The 24,782-nt window shown below is 43.9% G+C and overlaps 2 protein-coding genes across 3 annotated transcripts in view; one reads left to right on the top strand and one right to left on the bottom strand.

Annotated features, from left to right (window-relative positions):
* The window catches only part of AVEN (apoptosis and caspase activation inhibitor), a 186,929-nt gene extending 174,202 nt beyond the window's left edge, over positions 1 to 12,727 (top strand). For both annotated transcript variants that reach the window (XM_001085261.5, XM_077939073.1), the window contains 4 exons: positions 3,363 to 3,433; positions 8,266 to 8,361; positions 11,104 to 11,464; positions 12,240 to 12,727. In XM_001085261.5, coding sequence (XP_001085261.2) covers positions 3,363 to 3,433; positions 8,266 to 8,361; positions 11,104 to 11,464; positions 12,240 to 12,355 — 644 coding nt within the window. In that variant the 3' untranslated portion in view covers positions 12,356 to 12,727. The remainder of the gene's footprint in view (positions 1 to 3,362; positions 3,434 to 8,265; positions 8,362 to 11,103; positions 11,465 to 12,239) is intronic.
* A 125-nt stretch (positions 12,728 to 12,852) lies between these two features.
* Positions 12,853 to 24,782, bottom strand: part of RYR3 (ryanodine receptor 3) — a 566,953-nt gene continuing 555,023 nt past the window's right edge. The window contains exons 95-103 of the mRNA XM_028850703.2: positions 24,497 to 24,624; positions 23,696 to 23,756; positions 23,242 to 23,388; positions 20,393 to 20,527; positions 18,533 to 18,689; positions 17,806 to 17,870; positions 17,326 to 17,426; positions 14,682 to 14,733; positions 12,853 to 13,803 (exon numbers count right to left, since the gene is read on the bottom strand). Of these exons, the coding sequence (XP_028706536.2) occupies positions 13,708 to 13,803; positions 14,682 to 14,733; positions 17,326 to 17,426; positions 17,806 to 17,870; positions 18,533 to 18,689; positions 20,393 to 20,527; positions 23,242 to 23,388; positions 23,696 to 23,756; positions 24,497 to 24,624 (942 nt within the window). The 3' untranslated portion in view covers positions 12,853 to 13,707. The remainder of the gene's footprint in view (positions 13,804 to 14,681; positions 14,734 to 17,325; positions 17,427 to 17,805; positions 17,871 to 18,532; positions 18,690 to 20,392; positions 20,528 to 23,241; positions 23,389 to 23,695; positions 23,757 to 24,496; positions 24,625 to 24,782) is intronic.

The raw sequence follows: 24,782 nt of genomic DNA, 5'->3' as shown, positions 1-24,782 counted from the left end.
TATTCTGTAGTAGTCATTTTACTAACTTTATTACTTAAAATTAGCCAGGAAGACCAGTTGAGCCTCAGAGGTCATGGCTGCAGTGAGCTGTGATTGTGCCACTGCACTCCAGTCTGGGTGACAGAGCGAGACCTTATCTAAAACATAATAATAAAATTAGCCTCTAGGCCACATGCAGTGTCTCATACCTGTAATCCTAGGTCTTTGGGAGGTTGAGGTGGTAGGATGGTTTGAGGCCAGGAGTTTGAGACCAGCCTGGGCAATATAGCAGTACCCCATCTCTACAAAAAATAATAATTTTGCTGGGCATGGTGGTGTGCACCTGTACTGTAGTCCCAGAAACTTGGGAGGCTGAGATGGCGCAAATCACTTGAGTCTAGGAGTTTGAGGCTGCAGTAAGCTCTGATCATGCCACTGCACTCCAGCCAGGGTGACAGAGTGAGACCCCATCTCTACTAAAATAAAATAAGCCTCTATATGCTTTATCTGTAAGAATTTTTTAAAGCCTTCTTTAAATTGTGTTATATTTTGAAGTTTTATTCCTGAAAACAAAATGTGTTATATTTAGGTAGCTCATTTTTCTCCAACATTTTCTTCTTTGTATTCTTTATGTGTATTTTATTTTGTGTGCATCAAAGATGACTTCATGGATGTCATTGTTTATGATGTTATACTTTTTCCTGTTCTTAAAATTTTGACATGGCAAAATTACAAAATCCATGTCTCATGTCCCCAATATCTTAATCTCTGTGGATCTTTTTCAGTTAACTCGTTTCTTTTTTCTTTTCTCTTAGTTTTCTACTATTTTGATCTCATCTTTTGGTAGGCCTGATCATTTTTAATGAATTTTGGACATTGTAAATTAAAAATTGTAGAGATCATTGGAGGATATTGATAGTGTCATTTTCCTCCAAAAATGATTTACTTTTGCTTGTAGGCAGGATCAGAGATTGAGCTGACTCACAGCTGGACCTCAGACTTGGTGAGGGCTGTTCAATGCCTACTTTACTCCTCCTTACAGGATGCAGTTATCAGCGGGTCCTGCCTGAAAGCCTTGGTTTTCCAAGACTTCCTCATCCATTGGCCCCGAACTCCAGTTTTTGTCTACCTGGTGCTGTAAGACTGGCAGAGCTTTCTTCAGCTTTACGACCTCCTGGGTTGTTTTTTAGCCTTGCATTAGGGGGATAAGCAGCCCTAAATGTTAGCCTAACCTCCTTGTATGGTTCTCTTCTCTCCAGGAATTTTGTCCAAGTCCTCAGTGCCTTGGTAGCTCTGATATCTTCAGATAAGACTTTTGGGGTCTTTTTGTGTAGGGGTGCCTGGTTCCTCATTCTCAGCAAGAAGACTGGTAGAATAAGATAGTCATTGTTGGAATTTTACCTATATTTTTAAGTGAATATTCAGATATTAAAAATAAGTATACATACCTTATTTGCATTACTGAATCTTGTACCAATTACATATTAATCTGTGAAATCATATGATCATGTCTAATATAGAAGTTCAAGAATGTCAAAAACAACACTCAATAAAGCATTCAGCAATTTGGCCAGTTTTAAAAAAATCTACTAGATTTTAAATTCATACATCAGTCATTTACTTCATATATATTAGCAATCATATTTCACATATTCTCCCCTTTTCCTATTTTCCTACTGGGTTGCTTTATTCTAATTGATTTGTGGAAGTTTTGTATCTAATATGCAAAGAACTTCCACATATTCTTTGCCAATAATATGTGCTACAAATATTACTTCTCAGCCTGTCATCTTTCGAGTTTGTTTATAATTCCTGTAATTCAAAAAATTTTATTTTTATGTATTAAAATTTTTTCAGCAGCCAAAATTTGCCCTCCCGTTTCTAGATAATAAGAAATTCATCCCTGCTTTCTTGTTATAATTTCCTTTTTTTCTAAACATTTAAATACCTGATTCATGCAAAATATGTTTTACATCTGAGAAATGAGATATTGGGAACTAGCCTAGTTCTCACATGGCTGGTCAGTTGCTTTAACACCGTTAAAGTGATTTCTCCACAGATCTCATCTGCCACTCTTACGATATCTAAGTATCCATATACCTGGGTCTGTTTCTGGACACTCTTCTGTGCTTATTTTTTTCACCAGTGACTATCCATTTTATTTATTGAGACTTTTGAATATATTTTTATAATCAATAAGACAACTTCTTTACCCTTTTTAAGAAAGCATACCTTAGTTTCATATATTCTAAAAAATGAATTTGAGTAATTTTGACAAATGAAATCTTTTTGGGATTGAATATTGAATTTGTAGACCTCATTAGGTGAAATTGGTATCTTGATACTGTTAAGTTTTTTGTCTTCCTTTTTAAGTTTTATTTTTTAAAGTTTCTTTTAATAAATGTTTATTCCTGATTCATTCCTAGGAATTTTTTGTATGTTATTGCTATTATGAATGAGATATTTTCTTCCATTTTGTTTTATTTATTTATTTATTTATTTATTTTGAGACAGAGTCTTGCTCTGTCACCCAGGCTGGAGTGCAGTGGTGCAATCCTGGCTCACTGCAGCCTTCGCCTCCCAGGTTCAAGCAATTCTTCTGACTCAGCATCCCAAGTAGTTGGGACCACAGGTGCCCGCCACCACCCCTGACTAATTTTGTTTTTTTCCCCCCTGAGATGGAGTCTTGCTCTGATGCCCAGGCTGGAGTGTAGTGGTACAATCTCGGCTCCTCAGCCTCCTAGGTTCAAACAGTTCTCCTGCCTCAGCCTCCAGAGTAGCTTGGGATTACAGGCATGTGCCACCATGCCTGGCTATTTTTTGTATTTTTAGTAGAGACGGGGTTTTACCATGTTGGCCAGGCTGGTCTCGAACTCCTGACCTCATGATCCACCCGCCTTGGCCTCCCACAGTGCTGAGATTACAGGGATGAGCCACCGTGCCCAGCCTAATTTTTGTATTTCTGGTAGAGACAAGGTTTCACCATGTTGGTCAGGCTGGTCTTGAACTCCTGACCTCAAGTGATCCACCTGCCAAAGTGCTGGGATTACAGGTGAGCGCCACTGCACCCGGCCTATGCCATAACTTTTGAGGGATCAAATTTATTTACCAGTGACTAAGATTAGTGATTTTATCTTTTTTTCTTGGTCCTTATGCCATTTGGTAAGATGAAATGCACTAAAAATTAATCTTACCAAATGTTAACGTTGTCATCTGTGTGTTTTGTGATTTTGGAAATGGAGTTGGAGGTATGTTCCAGTTTTATCCTTGTCTCTCCCTTTGAGTTTGAGCACTTCAGAAATGGCACTTTTGCTCTAGCAGGGAAATTCAGAGAACTGAGAGTTTCCTTTGGCTTTTGCATAATTTTTTCCCCCTATTCCTAGGGGACTCCTTCTCACAGTTCCGGTTTGCTGAGGAAAAAGAATGGGATACTGAAGCTTCTTGTCCAAAACAGGTAAGATAAGCGTTGTCTTAAGTGTGGACTGGCTCTTCTTCAAGGCTGAAGGCTAATACCTTTTACATTCTTGCGACAGAGTCTTCATGTAGAAAGAGTAGAATTTTTATATAGTGTACTCTCAGCTAACCTTTTCAGAACATTTTCAGGGGGCTGAAATTCCACAAGTCCTTGAAGCGAGAGTACACTTTTCTACCTGGCCACCTGTGTGAATTATGCGGCACACATGGACTGGGTCTCGAGGTAGAAACTCGATAGCTGTGATTTTGACAGAGTGGATTACTTTGCCATTTGGTCTTCCCCCTTTGCCACTCTTTGACGATTCCCTTTAGAGTTGAAAATTAGTTTTCTCTCTCACTGTTTTTGGTGTTAGGTTGAGAACCCTTAACCTTATAGCTTTAAATAATACTTCTACAATTAAGAGAACAGAAGTATAAAATAAGGGCAAATATTGTAGAAGTCTTTCATCAAGTCTCTAAACCCCAAATGCCTTATTTTGTGTGTATGTAATATTTTCTTCTCAAGGAGTTCTGATTATTTTCCAAGCGGGCTTCCACTAATTCTTTTCGTATGAGATGACAGATATTTTCCCCCTTTTAGGATGCACATAGGGACATAGTGGTGGCTTGTGATATGCTCCCCAACTCCAGGACTAGAGCATACTGTCTGATAAACTGATTAGCATCTGCCCCCAGCTTCAGAGAGGTGGCTGAAGCTGCAGATGTGAAGCCCATAGGCAGTGTCTTCCCTGTTCTGCTCCCAGATCAGCATATGCGCTGTGGGTGGCTTGTTTGATCTCTGGGCCGGTTTTAAGCTCACTTGTTTGGGATGGCCTCTGACTCATACAGATTACGAGGAGCGAAGTCTCTTGGAAAATGACTGCCTGGCACTTTACAAAGAGCGTGTTATATATGCCATAGAAAAAGGTGAGAATTACATTTGTCTTTGCTAAGTCCGGGTCTACGCCTGAGGTACTTGTTAGAATTCTAGGACACAGCGAAGATAGATTGTTGAGGAATATGGTAGAAGCCAAACAAGTTGCATTTCATCTCCTTTTGAACCACATTGATTACCAAAGAATATTTCAAGTCGCTTCAGAGTTTCAAATAATTCTAAGCTTCGTCCTTCATCAGAACATAGAGCACTGGTTTACTAAATGTTTTTATTAAAAGGAGCTTATTCAAAGTGAATGAGACAGACCCTGCCTGTTCACTGCTCTTGGCCCCTTACCTGGGCACACTGGCTGACCTGTAGTATGGTAGATGCTCAACAGATATTTACCTAATACGTGCACAAGAATACAACCTAAAATAAGGGTGCGATAAATGAATTAACAGTACTGGAAGAGATAGTTACTTTGCACTGGAAGTGATTGGAATTGGTACCGTGGGGAAAAGATCATTTGAATGGGTCTTGGTGGACAAGCGTGACTCTGGTAGGTCCTGTCTGAGGAAACAACATGAAAATGGGTAAGATCAGGAAAACGAGGTTACCCTCAGAGAAGGGTGTGGCCAGAGTGTAGTGTTCCCAGGGGAGGAGGCCTCAGTGGCAGGCGTGGGCTAGTTAGTACCAGCAGTCTCAGACCTGAGTGTGAATTCTGGATCTAAGACTTGGGTAAACTTTTTCTTTCTCTGTTGCTTCACCTGTAAAATGGAGCTAATAACAAAATATAACTCAGAGTTATAAGAAGGACTAAATTAGATAATAAATAAAAAGCCCTTGAGTGCAGTTCCTGATGCATATGGAACACTCAAAATGAGCTCTTTTATTACTCATATTATTTGTTAACAAAGTTTTGTTTAGCAAGAATATGGAAATGGTTAGATTTAACTTCAGCCGCATTGGGAAGGATGGGGAGGCATTGAACGGATGAGATGAGAGGTCAGGGGCAGGGAGACTGATAAGGAGGGTGTGGTGTTGGACGAATGGGAAAGAGCGTGCAGCCAGTGGGCGTGGGACACAGGTTGCTCACAGACAGGACTTGAGCGGAGGATGTGGTCACTGGCCAGATGTGAGGCACAGGGACAAGAAAGATTTGCAGTGACACTATGCTTTCTAGCTTGAGTGACTAGGTGGGTGGTGGTGCCATGAATGGAACAAAATAAGAGCAGAAAGAAGTTAAGTTTGATTTTGAACAGTTCGAGTTGGAGGTAGGACGTGTCTGAAACTGAATTCATTTCCCCATCAAAACAATTTCCTGTCTGACTTAACTCCTCACTAAATTTCCTTGTTGATGTAAGAGAAAAAACTGGATATATATAATACATACTATATATAATTATATATTATATGTTGAGTGCATATAATATATAATATATATTCAAGTGCATATTATATATTATATATATGTACACACACATATATATGTAATTTGTTGTTATTCCACATACTATCCCATGTCCTCAGTGTGACCAGTGACGCAAGACAATAGAGAGAGGCCGGGCGCAGTGGCTCACGCCTATAATCCCATGATTATAGGGATCATGGGAGGCCGAGGTGGGCAGATTCCCTGAGGTCAGGAGTTTGAGACCAGCCTGGCCAACATGGTGAAACCCCGCCTGTACTGAAAATACAAAAATTAGCTGGGCGTAGTGGTGCAAGTCTGTAATCGCAGCTACTTGAGAGGCTGAGGCAGGAGAATTGCTTGAACCAAGAAGGTGGACATTGCAATAAGCCGAGATCGTGCCACTGCACTCCAGCCTGGGCAACAGAGAGACTCCATCTCAAAAAAAAAAAAAAAGGAAAAGTAGAAATACGTTTTGTCTTTGCAGTTAAAGGGAGTGGGAGTTTGACAGGGAGACATGTCCAAAATCCTCAAGGGAGTCCTGGCAGGAGAGGGACCGGGTGTCACGGCTTGGACTTGGCGTTCGTTGCTCTGTGGCGGATACACAGGGTGAAGGGACACAGGCCAGCAGTCCGGGTGCTCTGATCTAGCTGTTGGCCTCCATGACCACAGGCGTGTTGGTCTCTTAGATCCGCAAGTGGGATTCTCACAGCTTTCCTTTGGACAGGGTGGGCACCATGTAAAGAGGGGATGAGTGGGAAGATAATTTCCCTGGGTGAACAAACAGATTTATTATTTATTAAATCACCTCGGTTTTTAAAATTCCAGATTAAATTTCTGTTGACAATGGTGACTTATCCAGTAGGACTTCTTTGAGCAGCTGCTGGGGGCTGAGCGAACTGCTGGGTGCTGAGTTATATGCGGCCGTTCCTGAGGGCCTGGCTTTTAAAGGCAGATTCCTGGCTCCCACCACCCCCACCACGCCCACCCCACCCAGAGAGTCCAATTCTGTGGGTGAGGCCTGTGAACCTGTATCTTAAAAAGCTGCCCAGCTTATTACTCCACCATACCGTGTACACATGGTCTCTGGGCCCCAGGCGCATATGGACAGTAAGTCCTGTAGATTCTGGGGAAGATGTAATGGTCTGATTAAAGGCTATGTTTTTTAGCTGCAAAGTGAATTATATAGCAGGTTCTTTTCTCACTAAAGAGTGTGCCTTTATACAGATACTGAGACTCAGAGCTCAGATTCCTGGCCAGAGAGGAAGCTTCAGGCTTGCAGATTCTTACCACACAGACAGGGTGCTGTGCACACTGATGGCAGAGAAGTGGGACAGAAAGGCTTTGTCCTATAGTCAGGACTGGCTCCCCTCTCCCAGCATTGGCGTGTCTCCTTTCTCTTTACACCCCACCCGCCATAGCATCCTTAGTGGGTGTTGTCTGCTCCTGTCTGTGGCCGGATGTCGCAGGCCAGGTCCTCTACTCCAACTGCGAGTGGCTGCCAGGGTTGACCAGGTTGACATGGGAGCTGGGTTACCCAGGCAAAAATAATGCACCGAATACTTTAAAACATGTAGAAAATGCTGATTTATTATTATTCCAATTAAAGCTATTTTTAAAATTCACAGTTTAGCATTAAAAGCAAGTCACTGCAGCTAACTTGATTATCTAAGGCCTTCTTCAGCTTCAGACCTTTATGGGGCAAACTGGTGACCAAAAAAGAAAGCCTTCTTACAAAGTGGCTTTAAAAAATTTTTTAATTTTTTGTTTTTTGAGGAGACCAGCTCCTTTGAAATCTTCACACCACCTGTCAGCCCCATCTTCACTGCCTAAACAGCCCTATCCTCTTCTGTCCAAGGCCAGCAGTCTGAATTCAGGGAAGGGATCAGGTTAGATTTCATTAAATGCTTGCTTTTCTTTCAGCTTGTTAGTCATAGCAAAAGACTCCACAGTTTCCAGGTTACTGGGCAGTCTTCTTTTTTTTTTTTTTTTTTTTTTTGAGCTGGAGTTTCACTCTTGTTGCTCAGGCTATTGTGCAATGTCACGATCTCGGCTCACTGCAGCCTCTGCCTCCCAGGTTCAAGCGATTCTCCTGCCTCAGCCTCCTGAGTAGCTGGGATTACAGGCATCAGCCTGTAATTAACCATGCCCGGTTAATTTTTTGTATTTTTTTAGTAGAGACAGAGTTTCACCATGTTGGCCAGGGTGGTCTCAAACTCCTGACCTCAGGTGATTCACCTGCCTCGGCCTCCTGAAGTGCTGGGATTCCAGGCATGAGCCACTGCGCCCGGCCTGGACAGTCTTGATGGGAGGGTGATCATTGCCCTGTTTGCTCTGACAGTGTGAGCTGTGGCTCAGGAAGGTAGCTTTGGTTTTACTGATCATAATGTGGAGATGCAGAAACTCTTAACACATCAAGTGTGATGTATGATGTGTCTTGTTCCTAGCCAGATACCTCCAGTGGATTATTTATTTACAGTTTCTTCTTTTATTTCCAAAAGGTCATACTTAATTATCACCTGATATTTTCTTTTTAATCTATATATAGAATTCAGCATTTTACGTGGATAGCGAGTTACTGGTTCGAGCCCTTCAAGAGCTGCCTCTCTCCCTCCGACTCAACGTTGCTGCTGAACTGGTCCAGGTAAAAATCCTGAAGCCCTCTTGAAGCGGGTGGATTAGGGCAGGAGGAGAAAAAGAGGGAAACCCTTCCCTCAGCAGGATGTCTGTGTCAGCTTCCCTTTATAAAACTGAAGGTTTCATATCAACGTAGCATTCTGTAAAGTTTAAAGGAGAATCCAAAACATTTTCGAGGTTACTTTTTTACATTTTATATTTGAAACATTTTAAAGGATCAAATGTAGTGGAATTGAGTGAAATGTAAAATATAAAGTCTGGCTATTTTACTCAAAATATTTATGCATCATCCTGCTGTGTGTTCGACACTAGGGACACAGTGGTGAACAGGCAGATGTGGTTCCTGCCTTTCTGGAACTTCATCTATTGGGAAAGGTGAATATTAATCAGAGTCACACAAACATATACAAACTGTAATACGTCATGTGAAGTACAGTGTGTTTTTAGAGTAAGTCCGTTTCTCGTGTGGTGTGGTTAGGAATGGCTTTCCTGAAGCAGTGATAGATGAGCTGAGGTCTAAAGCATAAGGACATTTGAGCTGGAATTTAAACGAGAAAAGACCCACTCAGCTCTGCATTAACAAAAGCGACGCTGCTGCCAAGTAGAGAAGACTGTGGGGTCGGAGTGCATGCGTGGGAGTGAGTCTGCATGTGCAGGTGCACACGCGCAGAGCAGGTGAGGGAGGCACATGGGGAGGCTGCTGCACAGGTGCAGGTGAGTAGTAGTGTAGCTTGGACTACAGTAGTAATGGTGGAGATGGCGGAGATGTACTGAGGTATTTCAAAGGTACAATTAACAGGATTTGGCGATATGTTGGAAATTGGGAGAGAGTGGTCAATAAAAAATTCAAGATTTTCCAAATTGTGCAACTCAGTGGTAGGCAGGATCAGGAAGGGTGAGTTTTGGACTTGATGAGTTTGTGCCTCTGAGATCTCCAAGTGGAATTAATAGTCAACTGGATGTAGAACTATAAAGTTCAGCATTAAGGGCTAGACATACACATTCAGGAGGTAACAGGATGAAGTGATAATTGATGAACTAAGAGACGGGGAGGCCCGAAGACTATGCCATGAAGAGCTTCAAAATTCTGGCACGATTAAAAAAAAAAAAAAAAGTGAAACCCTGGGACGTACTGATTTTAAATAGAATCCTAGCAACTGAAATTATCAACTTCCTTCTGCGGCTGAATGTGATGCTAAGCTTGAGTGTAGCAATGAATTGGTTACCCACCCATTTGCTGTAGTGCATTTACTAGTCTAACATTTGGGGCAGCAGGCAGAGGACAGGGATGGAGGACAGTTAGGGACAGGGTAGAGAACTAGAAAAAACTGCATTTGCCACTAATGGGGGAATGCCCTGGAGGGTCTTTGGAAACATTTGGGGGTGTTTGGGAGAGCTCTAGTGGCTTTTCTGCTGATGTCCAGTGATGTTCAAAGTTCTGAAGTGCTTGGCTTGATCTGACAGGATGAGGAATGTTTAGCAGAACTCACCAGGGAAAGGCTGAGATAAAGGCTTCAGGACTCAGGACAGAGAGGAAGTGGTTGTGAGCGTTTGAAAGTGAAGGATGTAATGTCAGTGGCAGGCATTAGAGTAAAGGTATAAAATAATTACGTGACTTTGAAATCCTGGTGAAATCACTTAAAAACATTTCTCCCCGACTCATGCTGCAGAGCAGGATTCTCTTCCTTGTCTGCACATTAGAATCATCGGGGGAGTTAAGAACAGACACCCACTCCAGACCAATTAAATGACTCTGAGATTAGAACAGAGGACCATGTCCCAGCATTGCCCCGTACAACTGACTATGCTGGACATCTATTCCTGTTTGTATATAAAGCCATACCGTCTTCCATGTCTGCTCAGGATGTTTATGTAAAAATAAGGGATCAGGACCTCCAGTGGAGGTTGAACTTCTGAACCTGCCCCCTGTGAGGCCTTGCTAGTCCCCGGAGCCTTCCCTCGAGAGCAGTGATTCTCAGCCTTAGATTGTAACCTTATATTACAGTCACCGGGGGAGTTTGTCACTTTTATTAAAGTAAAACATCGATTCAGACAAATGCACATGTGAGTATAACCATGGAATGAGCATCCGGATAAAGACTCAGAATATTGTCAGCACCCTAGAAGCCAGCGTTCAGACGCACTCCAAGTCACTCTCTCCCCAAAAGGCACTCACTCGCCTAGCCTCTAATACTGTGGTTTGTTTTTGAACATTTTACAAATATAATCATCGAATTGTGTATTTTCTTTTGTGTCTGGCATTTTTTACTCGATGTTGGTAAGAGACTCTTCTTGGTGAATTTGTTCCTGTACCTTTATATTAGTGCACTTAAATACAATGAACAGATCTGATTTGCTAATTACTTCTTGGGGACATTTTACAGATGTTCATGTCTCATTACAGATTTAAGTGTTAAAGCCAAATAGACCTGTGGTCCTCTGGCAGTTTTCAGGCCAGCACTAGGAAGACATGGATCTTTTAATTCCAAATCTGAGCTAGTTAGCACGTGGTCGAGGTGGGGAGAGTGGGAGGCACAGTGCTGGCATGTCTCAGTGAGGTCTCCCACATTTACCCCAGATGTTAGGAAGGGTGCCCGCCAGGGCCTGGAAAGGAGCCACTTTGTGAACTATCCAAATTGAGTTTCCTATGTCACCAAGTTTGATGGCTTCCTTTAGCCTCCTATGTATTTACTTAAGCCAAGATGGCAAGACTCACATTTTTAACTCAGTTTTTATACTTCTCTTTCAGGCCACAGTTCCTTTAGAGCTTCCTCAGGTGAAACCAAAGAGAACTGATGATGGCAAGGGATTAGGGATGCAGTTAAAGGGGCCTTTGGGGCCTGGAGGAAAGGGGCCCATCTCTGAGCTAAAATCTGCAGCTGCTGGCTGCCCTGTGTTGCTGGGCACAGACAACCCAAGACCGGGTCCTTCAACGGATTCTCAGAAACCCACTTCCCCACTGCAGTCAGCAGGAGACCATTTGGAAGAAGAACTAGATCTGTTGCTTAATTTAGATGCACCTGTAAAAGAGGGAGATAACATCTTACCAGATCAGACATCTCAGGATCTGAAATCCAAGAAAGATGGGGAGGTGGTCCAAGAGGAGGAAGGTATGGCTTTCCTTTTATTCCCCATGAATCTTGATTCTGGTGGTTTTTCAAGAACAGCCCCACCCGCATCACATCCGCACACATCCCTCTCGGTGTCTGACATTGATCCAGTGTTGTCCACTGACATCTATTTCTGTGCTCACATCTCTGCTTCACCCTGAGCTGACCTTTCTGACAACCTTCCTCTCATTCGACACACCGAGCTTCCAAAGCTGCTACCTGCCTGACTGCAGTAGAAACCTGGGGCTGCAAATGGAATTTCCGCTATCACAAGGCATTGAGATACCTGTAGCCTTCAGCCGTTCGGCAGTGGACCTTCTACTCGACTGACAGGCCACCTCTTCGTACTTTTTTCTTGCTATTTCAATCTTACATTTTGACAAAAGAACGTCACATTCTAATTTCTGCATGTCCTGTGAGAGGTGGCCCATCTGGTGTAGAGGGGCCCGGGGTGACTGCCACATCCATGTATTGCATTTGAGATCCTTGAATTTTCCAGGACTGCTGCAATAATAGTAAAGAGAAAACTGAGCTGTTGGTCTTTAAAAAAAAAAAAAAAAAAACAACTAGCAAGGTGTGAAGTTCAACTTCAGAATAAAGAGGGAATCCTCTACCCAGCTTTTTTGTTCAGATGTGACTGTATCATCTTAGGGAGTAACAGTGACGAGAATGTTTCCCCTTGTTGTAAGGAAAGTAATAATTAGGGCTGGATTCTATCTGGGAACAAACCTGAGGGAAGCATCTGAGGGTGTTAACATTGTTTTTATTTCCCCAGTTTGTGCAAAACCATCTGTGACTGAAGAAAAGAACGTGGAACCTGAGCAACCAAGTACATCCAGACATGTTACCGAGGAAGAGCTGGAAGACTGGTTGGACAGCATGATTTCCTAAAATGGGGAAGAAAAGTGCCTGAAGCAAATCTTGGTTGCCTTCTAAGGGCAGGTGGGCATAAGGCTGTCCTTCAGGAACAGCCAGTTTACAAGCATGCCCCAAGCTAGTGTGTTCCATTGTGCTCATAGCAGTAAATGCCTACCTCTGTGTTTGACATCTGAAAGAATACATTGAAGCAGCTTGTTGCATTTGTTTTTCTGGCTTAGTAATCTAATAGATCCCCTCAAGGGCGGGATATATACTCTGGCCCTTGTTTCTAGCCGCCTTCCTTGCAGTGTTTACAGCATAGCAGGTGCTGCTGCTGATTCAGAGAATAGATGCAAACAAACAAGGCTTGCATTTGGCCAAAATAAACAAATGCTAGTCTGTCCAGTTTTTCTTCCTTTCTTGCGTGGGGCCCTGGGCAATTTGTCGCATGTCCCCTTTCCCAGCAGTCACAGAGGAGCTGTAGAATCAACCAGAAGTGGTACATTCCAAGAGGCCAAACCACGGAGGTGTTGGTGTGTATTAATTACTTTATTGCAGTGGGCACTTCATTGTATTTGAGGAGATTCACCTCAACATAGCAGCTCCACTACTTACAAGGACCATAAAGCATTACTCCATTTTGGCATAAGGTTGAGATTTTTTCTGAAGTTTCAGTACAGTACTTTTCTTCTAATAACAGCAGTTGACCGCTGTTACTAAAAAAACTTGTATGAATAACCTTCAAGTGCAGTTTCATAAAGTAAGACAGAAGATCACAACTAATGAATGGAACTGTCCTTCTGGAACACAAACATAAAAAACTTGCATAGCTATATCTAAAGAGGTTTTAAGGCACTTAATCGATATTTCAGTGTCGACAAAGTGTCGGTTTTTTTTCCTATTTCTTTAACTGCTTAAAGCTTTTCTGGATACAGTCACTAGCAAGTACCATGGGAAAAAATTAATTAGAGTGCAGTTAACATTATCTTTTGTAGTTCAGACCCTATGAGTCACAAGTTGGATACCATGGTGACATTCCAGTGTTTAAAATTTCAGGTATTACACACATTCGAGACTTCATAATTCACTAGCCCTTTCCCTAATGCTCCCATCCCAACAAACAAAAACTTGAAGGCATTTGCCTAGAGATGACTTGATTCTTCGCCATCCTTAAACATTTTGACAGGTTCTCTCCCACAGTATATGTGCATTAGGCACAAAAAGCCAAATCAGTTTCAAAATAGCACAGATTTTTAGCAAACAGCTTTTTTAAGGGAGGCATTTAGAAAATGTCACATTTCAGATATGCTGCAGAACTGTAAAAGGAGGACTTTATTTCATGGGAAGTTGACTGTCCAGAATTGTGGCGCTTCTTTCATTCAGATTTATCCAAGCTGATCTTCATACTGTTTACGAAAGCAGTCACCAGCTGGGAAGAAATCCCAGCACCTTTCTTGGTACATCTTCCAGACATAAGATTCCTGAAATAATGGGAACAACGGGTGCTTATTTCTAAACCACAGTAAGCGAAAACCCACTTTGTTTTTACCCTCTGATGTGAATTTATATGAGGCCAAACCTGCACATTCATTCTTGCTCTATTCTGCTGTTTGGGGAGCAAGAAGCCATGGCTCCCTGACACACGCTGGCAGGGAAGCAGAAAAATCCCCTTCTGCCCCAAACAAAACTGAAACCAATCATTCAATGTTTGCCATTAAAACTACTTAACGATTTAGCAATAAGCTGATTCCACGCCGTTGGTGGAAGACGGAGGAATGCATGAGGGAATGTTTATTGCTAAATCCAGATCTGGAAACCGGCGACTTCTGCCAAAGAAAGATATTTGATATGTTTGGTATTGATATTTGAATAATTTGATAACTGACGTTTTCCTCCCTTGTTCTCTACCTTTATGTTTCTTTTTCACATTTAGTCACAAAATTTGACACATCCTCTCACATGCACACCTCCAGGCTCCTGTGTCACCCACACATGAGGTCGTTATCTTTCTTAGGCTGGCTCTCTCTCCGTTGTACTCCGATTTTTCTGCTTTGTTACAGCCACCCACTCCATTCCTCATTGTCTTTTTCCTCTGTAATGTTCTCCCCACCTCCAGCTCTTCTAGTCTGAAGCAGTAGCTATAAGCGTTTGGAAAATGTCAGTGTTTGTTGGGAAGGATAACCAGGAGGACCTTGGCTTCTTACTAAGTCACAAAAAGGTAATGGAAAAATGCATACATGGGATTAATGGGGCCATCTATCTATTTCAGATAGCCTATGCCCTATGCAGTCTCAAGGTTTAGTAAAGGGAGATCTAACACGGGTGTATGATTCTTAATTGAAGGCATTTTGTTTCTCACCTGACCCGTGTGCTCTGTTTCATCTTTATTAATCAAATACATCAGAAAGAACCTGGAACGAGGAAAAAAGATAGTATTAGATACTCTGGTCAAGACCCAAGTTCATTCACATGGATTAACTGTAATCAGGGCTCAGAAAGGCTGTTCGGTCCCATGCTGTCTACAGTGACTTTAAGAATCAGGGAACTGTGGCATAAGGACGCACACCATCATTTGTGTCCATCATAGTAGCACACATGAATCTCGAAATTAGCCACTTCGTGAGGAGAGATGCTTTTTGCCATCCCTAAACCTCGAGCTAAGATCACTTGCAAGGTAGCATTTTGGCCACCATTTTATTGTTAACAAAATTCTAATAAAACAAATGGTAGCCCAAATTCTTACCATAGAATATTTAACAGGCCATTTGTCATCTCATAAAAATACAGAATTGAAATGATGTGTGTGTCTCAAGAGTATCTGTCATGGAAAAGTTAGAAAGTATTTAATCTCGTTGAGTTGCTCTGATTCTTTCTGAAGTCTAGTTTTGTTTTTATCATAGATAGCTGGGGGAATGCCAGTGGAGTTTCACTTGCTTTGTGATCTGTGTCTTAGGTTTGAGTTTGTCTGTGACACATAAGTATCCCAGGGGGCAGGGGCTGAACTCTCAGCTCACATTACATGATCTCAGAGACAGTTTCCAAAGGAACCAGGCTCGTGCCCTTCAGGAAAAGGATGGTGAGGCTGGCGATACGAGAAAGTAGAAATTCTGTCCTGAGGGTGGAGAGTCTGAGCTCCAGATCTAGAGTTCTGTCAGGGTGATACTCTGTTTAGAGCTTCAGATCCTGGCCCACAGTAGCAGCTCTAAGTAGGTTTATTGCCTTTCCCCTTCTTGTTTACTGAGAAAGAAAGCAGGGTTAATCTCTTTATCCTGTTTGATTCTTAGGGGCTTAGGACATCATTCCTTGCCCAGCACATTTACTTGACAAAGCACCATTTTGGGTGGGAGGCTCAAATATGAACAAGTTGGGTTCTTTCCCCTCAAGCTTGCTCCTAGAGGGGATAGAGACCAGTGTAGCAGTGCCATGGGAAGGCACAGAAAGGGGTTCCAACCCAAATGACAGCATCCTTCCACTGGTCTGTCATCTGCAAAAGATGAGGGCTCAGCTCTAATCCCAGCATTCTGGGAGGCCAGGGTGGGTGGATTGCTTGGGCTCAGGAGTTCGAGACCAGCCTGGGGAATATGGCAAAACCCCATCTCTACCAAAAAATACCAAAAAAAAAAGCTGGTGCTAAATGAGTAGTGTGTCTGTCCCAGCTGCTCAGGAGGCTGAGGCGGGAGGATGGCTTGAGCCTGGGAGGTGGAGGTTGCAGTGAGCCAAGATCACACCACTGCACTTGAGCCTGGGCAACAGGGTGAGACCCTATCTCGAAAGAGAAAGAGAGAAAGGAAAGAAAGATGACTCTCTAAGCTACAAAATAGAGAAGGGGGAAGAGCTAGGCTGGGGAGCAGAGCCCAGGATTTTTTTTCTTGTAAATGATCAGTTACAGGGTCTGAGTTATCAGGTAATAAAATCTATATACTCTTCTGTAAGTTTTTAAGTTTTATAGGAAGTCCCTAGTACCCAGTAGGTTCAGGTAACTTGTTCTTCAGTGAATGCTTTACCTTAGAAGAAGTAAAACATTTATTAGTTGCCTACTGGGTGCCAGGCATTGTTCTAGGTGCTGGGATAAAGCAGTATGAAAGGGCCGGGCGTGATGGCTCACGCCTGTAATCCTAGCACTGGGAGGCTGAGCCAGGCGGATCACCTGAGGTCAGGAGTTCAAGACCAGCCTCGCCAACATGGGGAAACTCCCATCTCTACAAAAATGTAAAAATGAGCTGGGTGTGATGGCAGGCGCCTGTAATCCCAGCTCCTCAGCAGGCTGAGGCAGGAGAATCGCTTGAACCCGGGAAGCAGGGGATGCAGTGAGCCAAGACTGCACTCCAACCTGGGCAACAGAGCAAGACACTGTCTCAAAAAAAAAAAAAGGTAATATGAAAACAGACATGCCCAAAAATATCCCAGGTCATGGGGCTTAGCTATTAATGAGAAAGGACAGACATGAGGAGGCCTGAAAACTGACCACAGAATTTAAAAACATGCAGGTTACAGGCCCCTTTGATAAGACCCAGTCTTAGGATGTGGTGTGGAGGAAAGCCTGCCAGTAGGAGGTTCACAGGAGAATGAGAAGCGAAAAACTGAAGACAGTGAGTGAGCATGGACAGCTGTCCATTGTGCTGAACGGGAAAAAGAAGTAGGGCTATAGTTGGAAGTAAAAGTGGGGCCACAGATTTTTCTTTGTTTAGGATTTTAAAAAAGCGTATTTATATGGTGATAGAAGAAGTCCAGTAGAGAAAGAGAAATTGCTGGAGGTATGTGTCCTGGATGGAATCCAATCACAGGTTGAGGGGCTGGCCTTTTGCTAGGAGCAGGAATTGTCCACAACACACGTCTATCACACATGGGAGAGGCAGAGTCTATGGACAAAGGTACAGGTTCATGGGGACTCCTGGAAGTTCTGTTCTGGTTACTCTTTTTCCAGCAGAGACTGAACTATATGACATAATTGGCTTTCTCTATGCTACAAACTCCTATCAGTTCTGTTAACCAAGAATACTCACAAGTAGTTGGCTAAGTTGTGCTCTTGTAAGGTATGTGTTTCAAAACCATGAGGGGTCGTGTCAAAGTAGTCATTGCCAATCCCACAGATGAAACATTTGGTCTAAGAAAAATAACAGGCAGAAAAGGCATTTGTAGGCATAATATAGGCAGGAGAGAAAACTGTCATGATTCTGTCGAATTGAGGGACAATGAAAACTTTCTCATGCTTTTGGCTTTTAGTCATTCACTCAGTGGTACCACACACTTAGCTCCCGGTTAGCTGAGGATACTGCTCCCTCTGATTATGGGACAGTGAAGGCGGCAGCAGAGTGGCAGGCCTGGCAGGGGTATGGCAGAGTGCAGAGCACAGGGCATGGAAAACAAACTGTGGTCTTGCTTAGTACTGGCCCTAAGTAATAGTAAAACCTATTGTTTAAAAAATCCATTTGCTGCTGGGGATATTAAAGTAGAGCTGGGATTAGTAGTTAGAGGAACATTACCTCCATATCTTCTCGCACTTGTTCCTGCTGGTCTCTTAGCTCTCCGAAAGCATCAATAATAAGACCTGGAATTTTAAATACAAAGACAAAGCAATCTGTGGAGTGGTTCAGTGGTTCAGGGGTAGAGGAATGATAGAGGGATTGGAAGAAGCTACTTTGTTCTGTTAAAGTGAATTATCAAGCTGAACCACTCAAAGCAAAATTAGAAAAATAATACTCGTGTTTCTAACAATTTCGCATCGTTCCTCCCAACTCTACCTTTCGACACTATGCAGTGCTGTTAGCTACTTGCTTCTCCCTTCAATTCATCATCTTTCTCCAATCTTGACAAGCTATTGACTGAAATACCATTCTTTCCCTCCCCTCCCCTGCACTGTCCAGCTCCTCTGCTCCTACCCCATCTCCCTCTCTGGGAGGAAAATGAAGACGACAAGACCAGCCACAGGAGAGAGCTCAGAAGCAGAAGTGAGGGGGAAATAATTCAGAGTAGAGGAACAGAAGGAAGGGGTTCCTCTGTATGGATGAAGCTTATAACTGTGCCTGGGTGTGTCTTTGGCTTTATATATAGCCAAGGCCTCAGGTATAGTAGATACTAAATTAGCTCTTGCTAAATTAACAAGTAAATGAATTCACACACTTCTTCATAAACCAATTAAGTCATAGATGCAAGATGGCAAAAATAACTAGATTAAAACCTGTTCATACTCAACATAATTGGCAATCATACCTTGAATGATGGCCAGCAAGATGACAATGACAAAGAAGAAAAAGGTAATGTCAAAGACAATGCGATACATTTCATAAGGATCACCAGCAGGGTCTTCAATCTCGTCACCAATGCCACCTCCTGCTCTCACTCCCACGTACATGTGGAAAAGGTAACACTAGAGAAGAAAAATAATGGCGATTTAGGCACAAGTCACAGTTCTGTTTTTAGCAAGATGGTCAGATCATTCATATGATTCGGTCAGATTATGGCAGCCCCGAGCCAGGAGAGGGGAACTCTTCAGAGGTACCAGTATTCATGCTGCTAGCTGCTGTCCACTACACCCTCTGGACAGTCTGACATCTACAAAGATGGAAGCCTGTTGTTACATTTAGGCTTTTAAAAGGTACTTTGTAGGCCCATTAAAAAGAAAACAGTTTTGAACTATTTGATAGAACAGAATTCATTTAAGGTGGATGTAAGTTAAAAGATCTTTAAGCCTTGATGTGCATCGCCTATGCCAGATACTAATTTTTCCTCATTAAGACTGTTAGCCTGGCCTTCAGGCTGTGCCTTAAACTGCAAAATAGGCCCCCTCTTCTTCTTCTGTGTTCCCCTTACACCTGGTGGGGCAGGGGTTCCTGCAGCAGGAAGGTCAAATATAACGGACCTTTCTGCTCCTCCTGCTCTGCAGGTTTGAGCCAGTCTAGGCCCAGGCCCACTGAGCAGGGCAGCCTCTTCTCTCCACTGGCGGGATGGGTTAGACGCACAGAGAAAGGACTGTCTTACACCTGGAAAAGCAAAAGCCAGGGGCAGCCTGAAGACATGCCGGTCATACTAGTACTCTAGGGGCTGGTGCTGCTGTCTCATGACGGTGCTTGGCCCAAGAAAGCACGTGGAGAGGTTTTCGTCAAGAAGCATCGCCTCTTTCACAGAGATGCTCACAGACTGGGCAGTTCACTGTCCCCTGTCCCTGAGACACATGTTCTTCTTCTGAAATCTGGTCAAAATAAACTGGAGATGCTGCTGCAGCCAAGCTGGCTTACTCTGGGCGGTGCGTTTTTTCTCACGAAGCTCTGGCCTGACAGGACTCCCCCTCCCCTCTCCACACCTCCTCCTGCTGCTGTCGTGTTCTTCAGCCGATGGTGGCTGTCCGGAAGGGACCCCTGACTGGCTTGCTGAAAGAAATGAAGTGCTCAATCCCGGCCCATGGGACTTTGCTCTCGGTTCTGAGACAACGATCAAAGCTCGACTCCCATGAAATTTAGGCCCAGGTTTCATTCATCATCATGTCTCATCTTGGCCAGGCGCGGTGGCTCACGCCTGCACTCCCAGCACTTTGGGAGGCCGAAGTGGGCAGATCACCTGAGGTTGGGAGTTCGAGACCAGCCTGACCAACATGGAGAAACCCCCATCTCTCTCTACTAAAAAATACAAAATTAGCCAAGCATGGTGGTGCATGCCTGTAGTCCCAGCTACTAGGGAGGCTGAGGCAGGAGAATTGCTTGAACCCGGGAGGCGGAGGTTGTGATGAGCCAAGATGGTGCCACTGCACTCCAGCCTGGGCAACGAGCGAAACTCTGTCTCAAAAAATAATGTCTCATCTTTACCCCAGAAAAAATATAGAAGAATGATGACCCCACTATGCAGGGTGCTTCCCTTTCCACGGGGCTCAGATGTGTGGTAATGAAACCTACCTCCATCACTTCTGTCTTCCCAGGACACTCCTGTCCGGAGGAGACGTCTGTCTTCTACTCTAATCTCCGCTGTGATCTGTAACTAACTCTACAGCTCTCACTTAGTTCTCCAGAGCACCCCCACGCAGCCCTTCTTCCCAGTGAGGGGGTGGGGTGGGGTGGCCCGCAGTGGGTGGGCTCTCACCGTCATCATGTCGTCACACTTCATATCAGGCTCGTCATCGTCTTCGCTTTTGTTGTAGAACTTGCGGAAGAAGTTGAAAGCCACCACAGTATAGAGATACACCACCACGGCCAGGAGACCGACCGTCAGAACCAACTGGGAATGAGACGACAGAGAAAGGAAAAGAAGTGGGGTCTTCTCTACCTCAAAAGATTCACAGGAGCCTCTAAGAAAACAAGGAGGAACAGTGAGGACCAGCAAGGAGAGGAAATGGGGAAGGGGTGGAGGGCGGCTAAGAAAGCCATCAGGCCATGAGCAGAGGAGGAAAGATGGGACCACAGGTAACGAGAAGCGGGCTTACTGGAAGAAAGAGTAATGATGGGGTGTTGGAAGTCCTGGCCTCCAGTACCTCAGAATGGGACTGTATTTGGAGATGGAGACACAGCCTTCGAAGAGGTAAGTAAGTTAAAGAGTGAGGCTGTTAAGATGGGCCCGCAGCCAATCTCACTAGCATCCTTAGAAGAAAAGGAGCTGGGGACACGGAGAGCGAGGCTAGACACAGGCACACGTGAAGGGACAGTGAGGGGAAGCAGCAGCGAGAGGGTGGCTGTCCACAGCCACGTGGAGGCCCCCGAGGAGGCCAACCCTGCTGGCACTGTGACACTGGACTCACCGCCTCCAGAACTGTGGAAAAGACATGTCTGTTGTTTAACAAAACACCAGTCTGTAGTACTTCGTTCTGGCAGCCAAACAGACTAATGTATAGGGTATTAGATTGGGCATAAGTAAAATATAAAGGAACTTAAGTATTGAATAGTGAAGGTGCTATGAGGAGGGGTATATGTGTTTTGTTGTTATTCATACAGAGCTAGCTCTTACCTGAGGCTTCACAATGCAGCTTCTACTCTAATGTTGCTTCTTAAAAAACCCCAGGCTGGGCATGGTGGCTCACGCCTGTAATCCCAGCACTTTGGGAGGCTGAGGTAGGCAGGTCATGAGGTCAGGAGATCGAGACCATCCTGGCCAACATGGCAACACCCCATCTCTACTAAAAATACAAAAATTAGCTGGGTGTGGTGGTGCGTGCCTGTAATTCCAGCTACTCAGGAGGCTGAGGCAGGAGAATCACTTGAACCCAGGAGTCGGAGGTTGCAGTGAGCCAAGATCGCTACACTGCACTTCAGCCTGATGGCAGAGCGGGACTCCGTCTCAGAACAAAAACAAAACCAAACCAAAGGTTCTTTGGACTGGTAGGTATCCCTACCTTACACTATTTCATAAATAATCATGTACTGGATAATTATCACAACTTTGAAGGCACTCTGAAAATTACCGTGGTGGAGCTGAGTCACACTTTTTATTACCGAGAATTCTGCCCAGGCCGTTTGGGGTGTCCTAGGGCCTCGCTTACTTCCAGGCTTTAGGAGTGCGAGCTCAGTGGCTTAAGTGAGGGGTACACGGGACTTGCACATCTGACCTCTCTCAAGGACTAGGCATTGAGCTGGGAGATACGAATATCAGCATGATCAGAGCTTTGCCTTCAAGGAGCGACACAAAAGGGAGTGGGCACAAGTGTGAAGACAGCACCAGAGGAAATGTATTCAGCAGACTCGGGGGAGGAACAGTCGCTCAAACCTCAGAGAGCAGACCTCGCAGAAAGCAGTTGGTTTAGGAAAAAAGAGAAAGAACTTGAACTTTGCATCAGGGAAGAAAAGGGGTTGAATCTCAGCTCTGCCACTTAGCAGCTGTGTGGTCTTGGGTGAGACATTTAGCCTCTCTGAGCCTCAGTTCTCTTATCTGTAAAGTGAGCCTAACATCTACCTTAGCAGGTAGTTGTGCGACTGTCACCGTAACTGGGACAGGGCATGAGCTTGGCACATTTTAACTTCCACCTTGACTTGTACTTAATGAGGAATGAAACGCTCAACAGTTTGAATTTGTACACAAGGAGAAGCGATTAGAAGATTTTAACATGGTTATAGCCATTGCTATATCCAGTCTCATAAATATCTAATCTTCTATATATTGTCAGAGTCAATTCCTTGATTATATATTAACTATATAATATGTATTAACTATATAATATATATACACACCCATGTGTACTGTGTATAAAACAACCATATACATACGTGTGTATCTGAAATCATTGGTTCTTAATTGGATGCAAATATCAGAAACACCTGGGGAGTTTTCTGTGTGCGGCTACTTGCTAACCCCCAGGGAATATATCAGATTCATGGAGGAAGGGGTAGACCTTAAAAAGATCTCTGGCCGGGCATGGTGGCTCACACCTCTAAACCCAGCACTTTGGGAGGCCGAGGCAGGTGGATCACCTGAGATCAGGAGTTCGAGACCAGCCTGACCAACATGGTGAAACTAAAAATACAAAAATTAGCTGTGCATGGTGGCATGTACCTGTAACCCCAGCTACTTGGGAGGCTGAGACAGGAGAACTGCTTGAACTGGGACCTGGGAGGCAGAGGTTGCAGTGAGCCGAGATCCCACCACTGCACTCCAGCCTGGGCTATAGAGCGAGACTCTGTCTCAAAAAAAAAAAAAAAAAAGAAAGAAAAAAAAGATCTCCAAGGTTATTCTGACGTGTCCATCACCTCACTCCCTCCCCTGGTTGACCTAAGTATCAGGGGTCACTGAATCAAGGTCTTATGCTTTTTACATGATGGTTGCAGCTATATTTTTAATTGGCTACAATTCTGCAAAAACAATCACCACTAGTTCAAGTGTTTGGCCAAGGAAAGTACATTATACACCACGACACATTCCTTCCTGTCATACACTGTATACTACCTGTTTTTTTTTCCCTATGCACATAGAGGTTCATTCAGTTCTGCATCAGTAGAAACCAATACCTGTTTGCCATTGTGAGTTACAGATGACAGAATGGTCCTCAGTGTCTTGAAGCCCATTGCGATATCCAGCAGGTGAGCAGCAAAGAAGAAGTTATTGTAGTGGCCCAGGACTGACATGGTTGTATACCAGGCAAGGTACAAAAAGGACTGGGAATGGAAGAAAGCAGCTTTTTAAGCATTTTTGCCTCATAATGTGCTCATTAAACCATTTTTTCTGATTTTGGGGGACAAACTGAGGAGAGAGGGGGTTTAGGTGCTGTGAGCTGGCCCAAGAACTGCCAAGTGGGCCCCATCTACCTCAAACCATTGTATAAGTGTTCCCCCAGCACGTAGAAGGCTCTTGGTCTTTGATAAGCAATCCCTGAATCTTTCTGAGCATCCTGCATAGCTTGCTTCTCTGTGGCACCCCTGAACCTGGGGTACAGAATTTTGTTTTTCCAGGTGCAATACTTACGTTGTCAGTAAACACAACTCCAAGCTTCCAGATATGGTACTTCATGTCTATGGAACTTAGCCTAGAGAAGAACACGCGATTTTAAAACTTAGAAATGTCAAGAGGTAGTTAAGTGCTTAATAAGGGGGAAAAAGTAAGTTTTTCTTCTCTCAGGTTTAATAACCTAAATATGGCTCTCAGCTTCATCGAGTTGTACGTGTTCCCCATGAGACAAGAGAATGGTTGAATCACATAGCCTGAATTTTTATTTTATTTTATTTTATTTTTTGGGACGGAGTCTCACTTTGTCACCCAGGCTGGAGTGTAGTGGCGCGATTTCGGCTCACTGCAACCTCCGCCTCCCAGGTTCAAGTGATTCTCTTGCCTCAGCCTCCCAAGTAGCTGGGACTACAGGTGCCCATCACCACGCCCGGCTAATTTTTTTTTTTTTTGTATTCTTAGTAGAGACAGGGGTTTCACTAAGTTGGCCAGGCTGGTCTCGAACTCCTGACCTCGTGATCCGCCCACCTTAGCCTCCCAAAATGCTGGGATTACAGGTGTGAGCCGCTGCGCCAGCCCAACCTGAAAATTTTAATTAGACTTTCTCTTTCAGCTCTATAGGGCACAAAAATGTATTGGTTTTCAAATTTTTAAAGCAGTGCTCTCCCAATATGTGAGAACCTAGAGGCAACACCTAAGCCAGCCCAGAGCCCAGAGAACAAAGACATGGTTGTGCTTTTTCCCTCAAGCAGCTGAAGAGGAATGGAAAAACAAAGGATCTATTTTAGCTGCTTTGGATTTGAACTCCTAAGTCTTTTGTACCATGACACCAGAGAAGCCGCCTCCGCTTTGGTCTCTTCTACTGGGCTGAAGTCAAGAGCATTTTTGTCCAAACCCAGAAGTTCAGCAATGCGCTCTGCTCCGTAGAGATCTCCATACTTGTTGATCACCTGAAGCAAAGGATGACAGGGTGAGCTCAGGCCACACGCCACCACCAAATATTTTCTAGCTCTGGGTTCTTCAGAGCTTTGCTGCCCTATGGGCAGTCTTCCAAGGGGTAGATTAAGACACAGTTCAAAACGCAGAAAAAAGAGAAAACCCAGAGAAA

This window comes from Macaca mulatta, chromosome 7 (assembly GCF_049350105.2).
Source record: "Macaca mulatta isolate MMU2019108-1 chromosome 7, T2T-MMU8v2.0, whole genome shotgun sequence".
NCBI classification, from domain to species: Eukaryota; Metazoa; Chordata; class Mammalia; order Primates; family Cercopithecidae; genus Macaca; species Macaca mulatta.
This window is presented reverse-complemented; position numbering and strand designations above follow the sequence as displayed.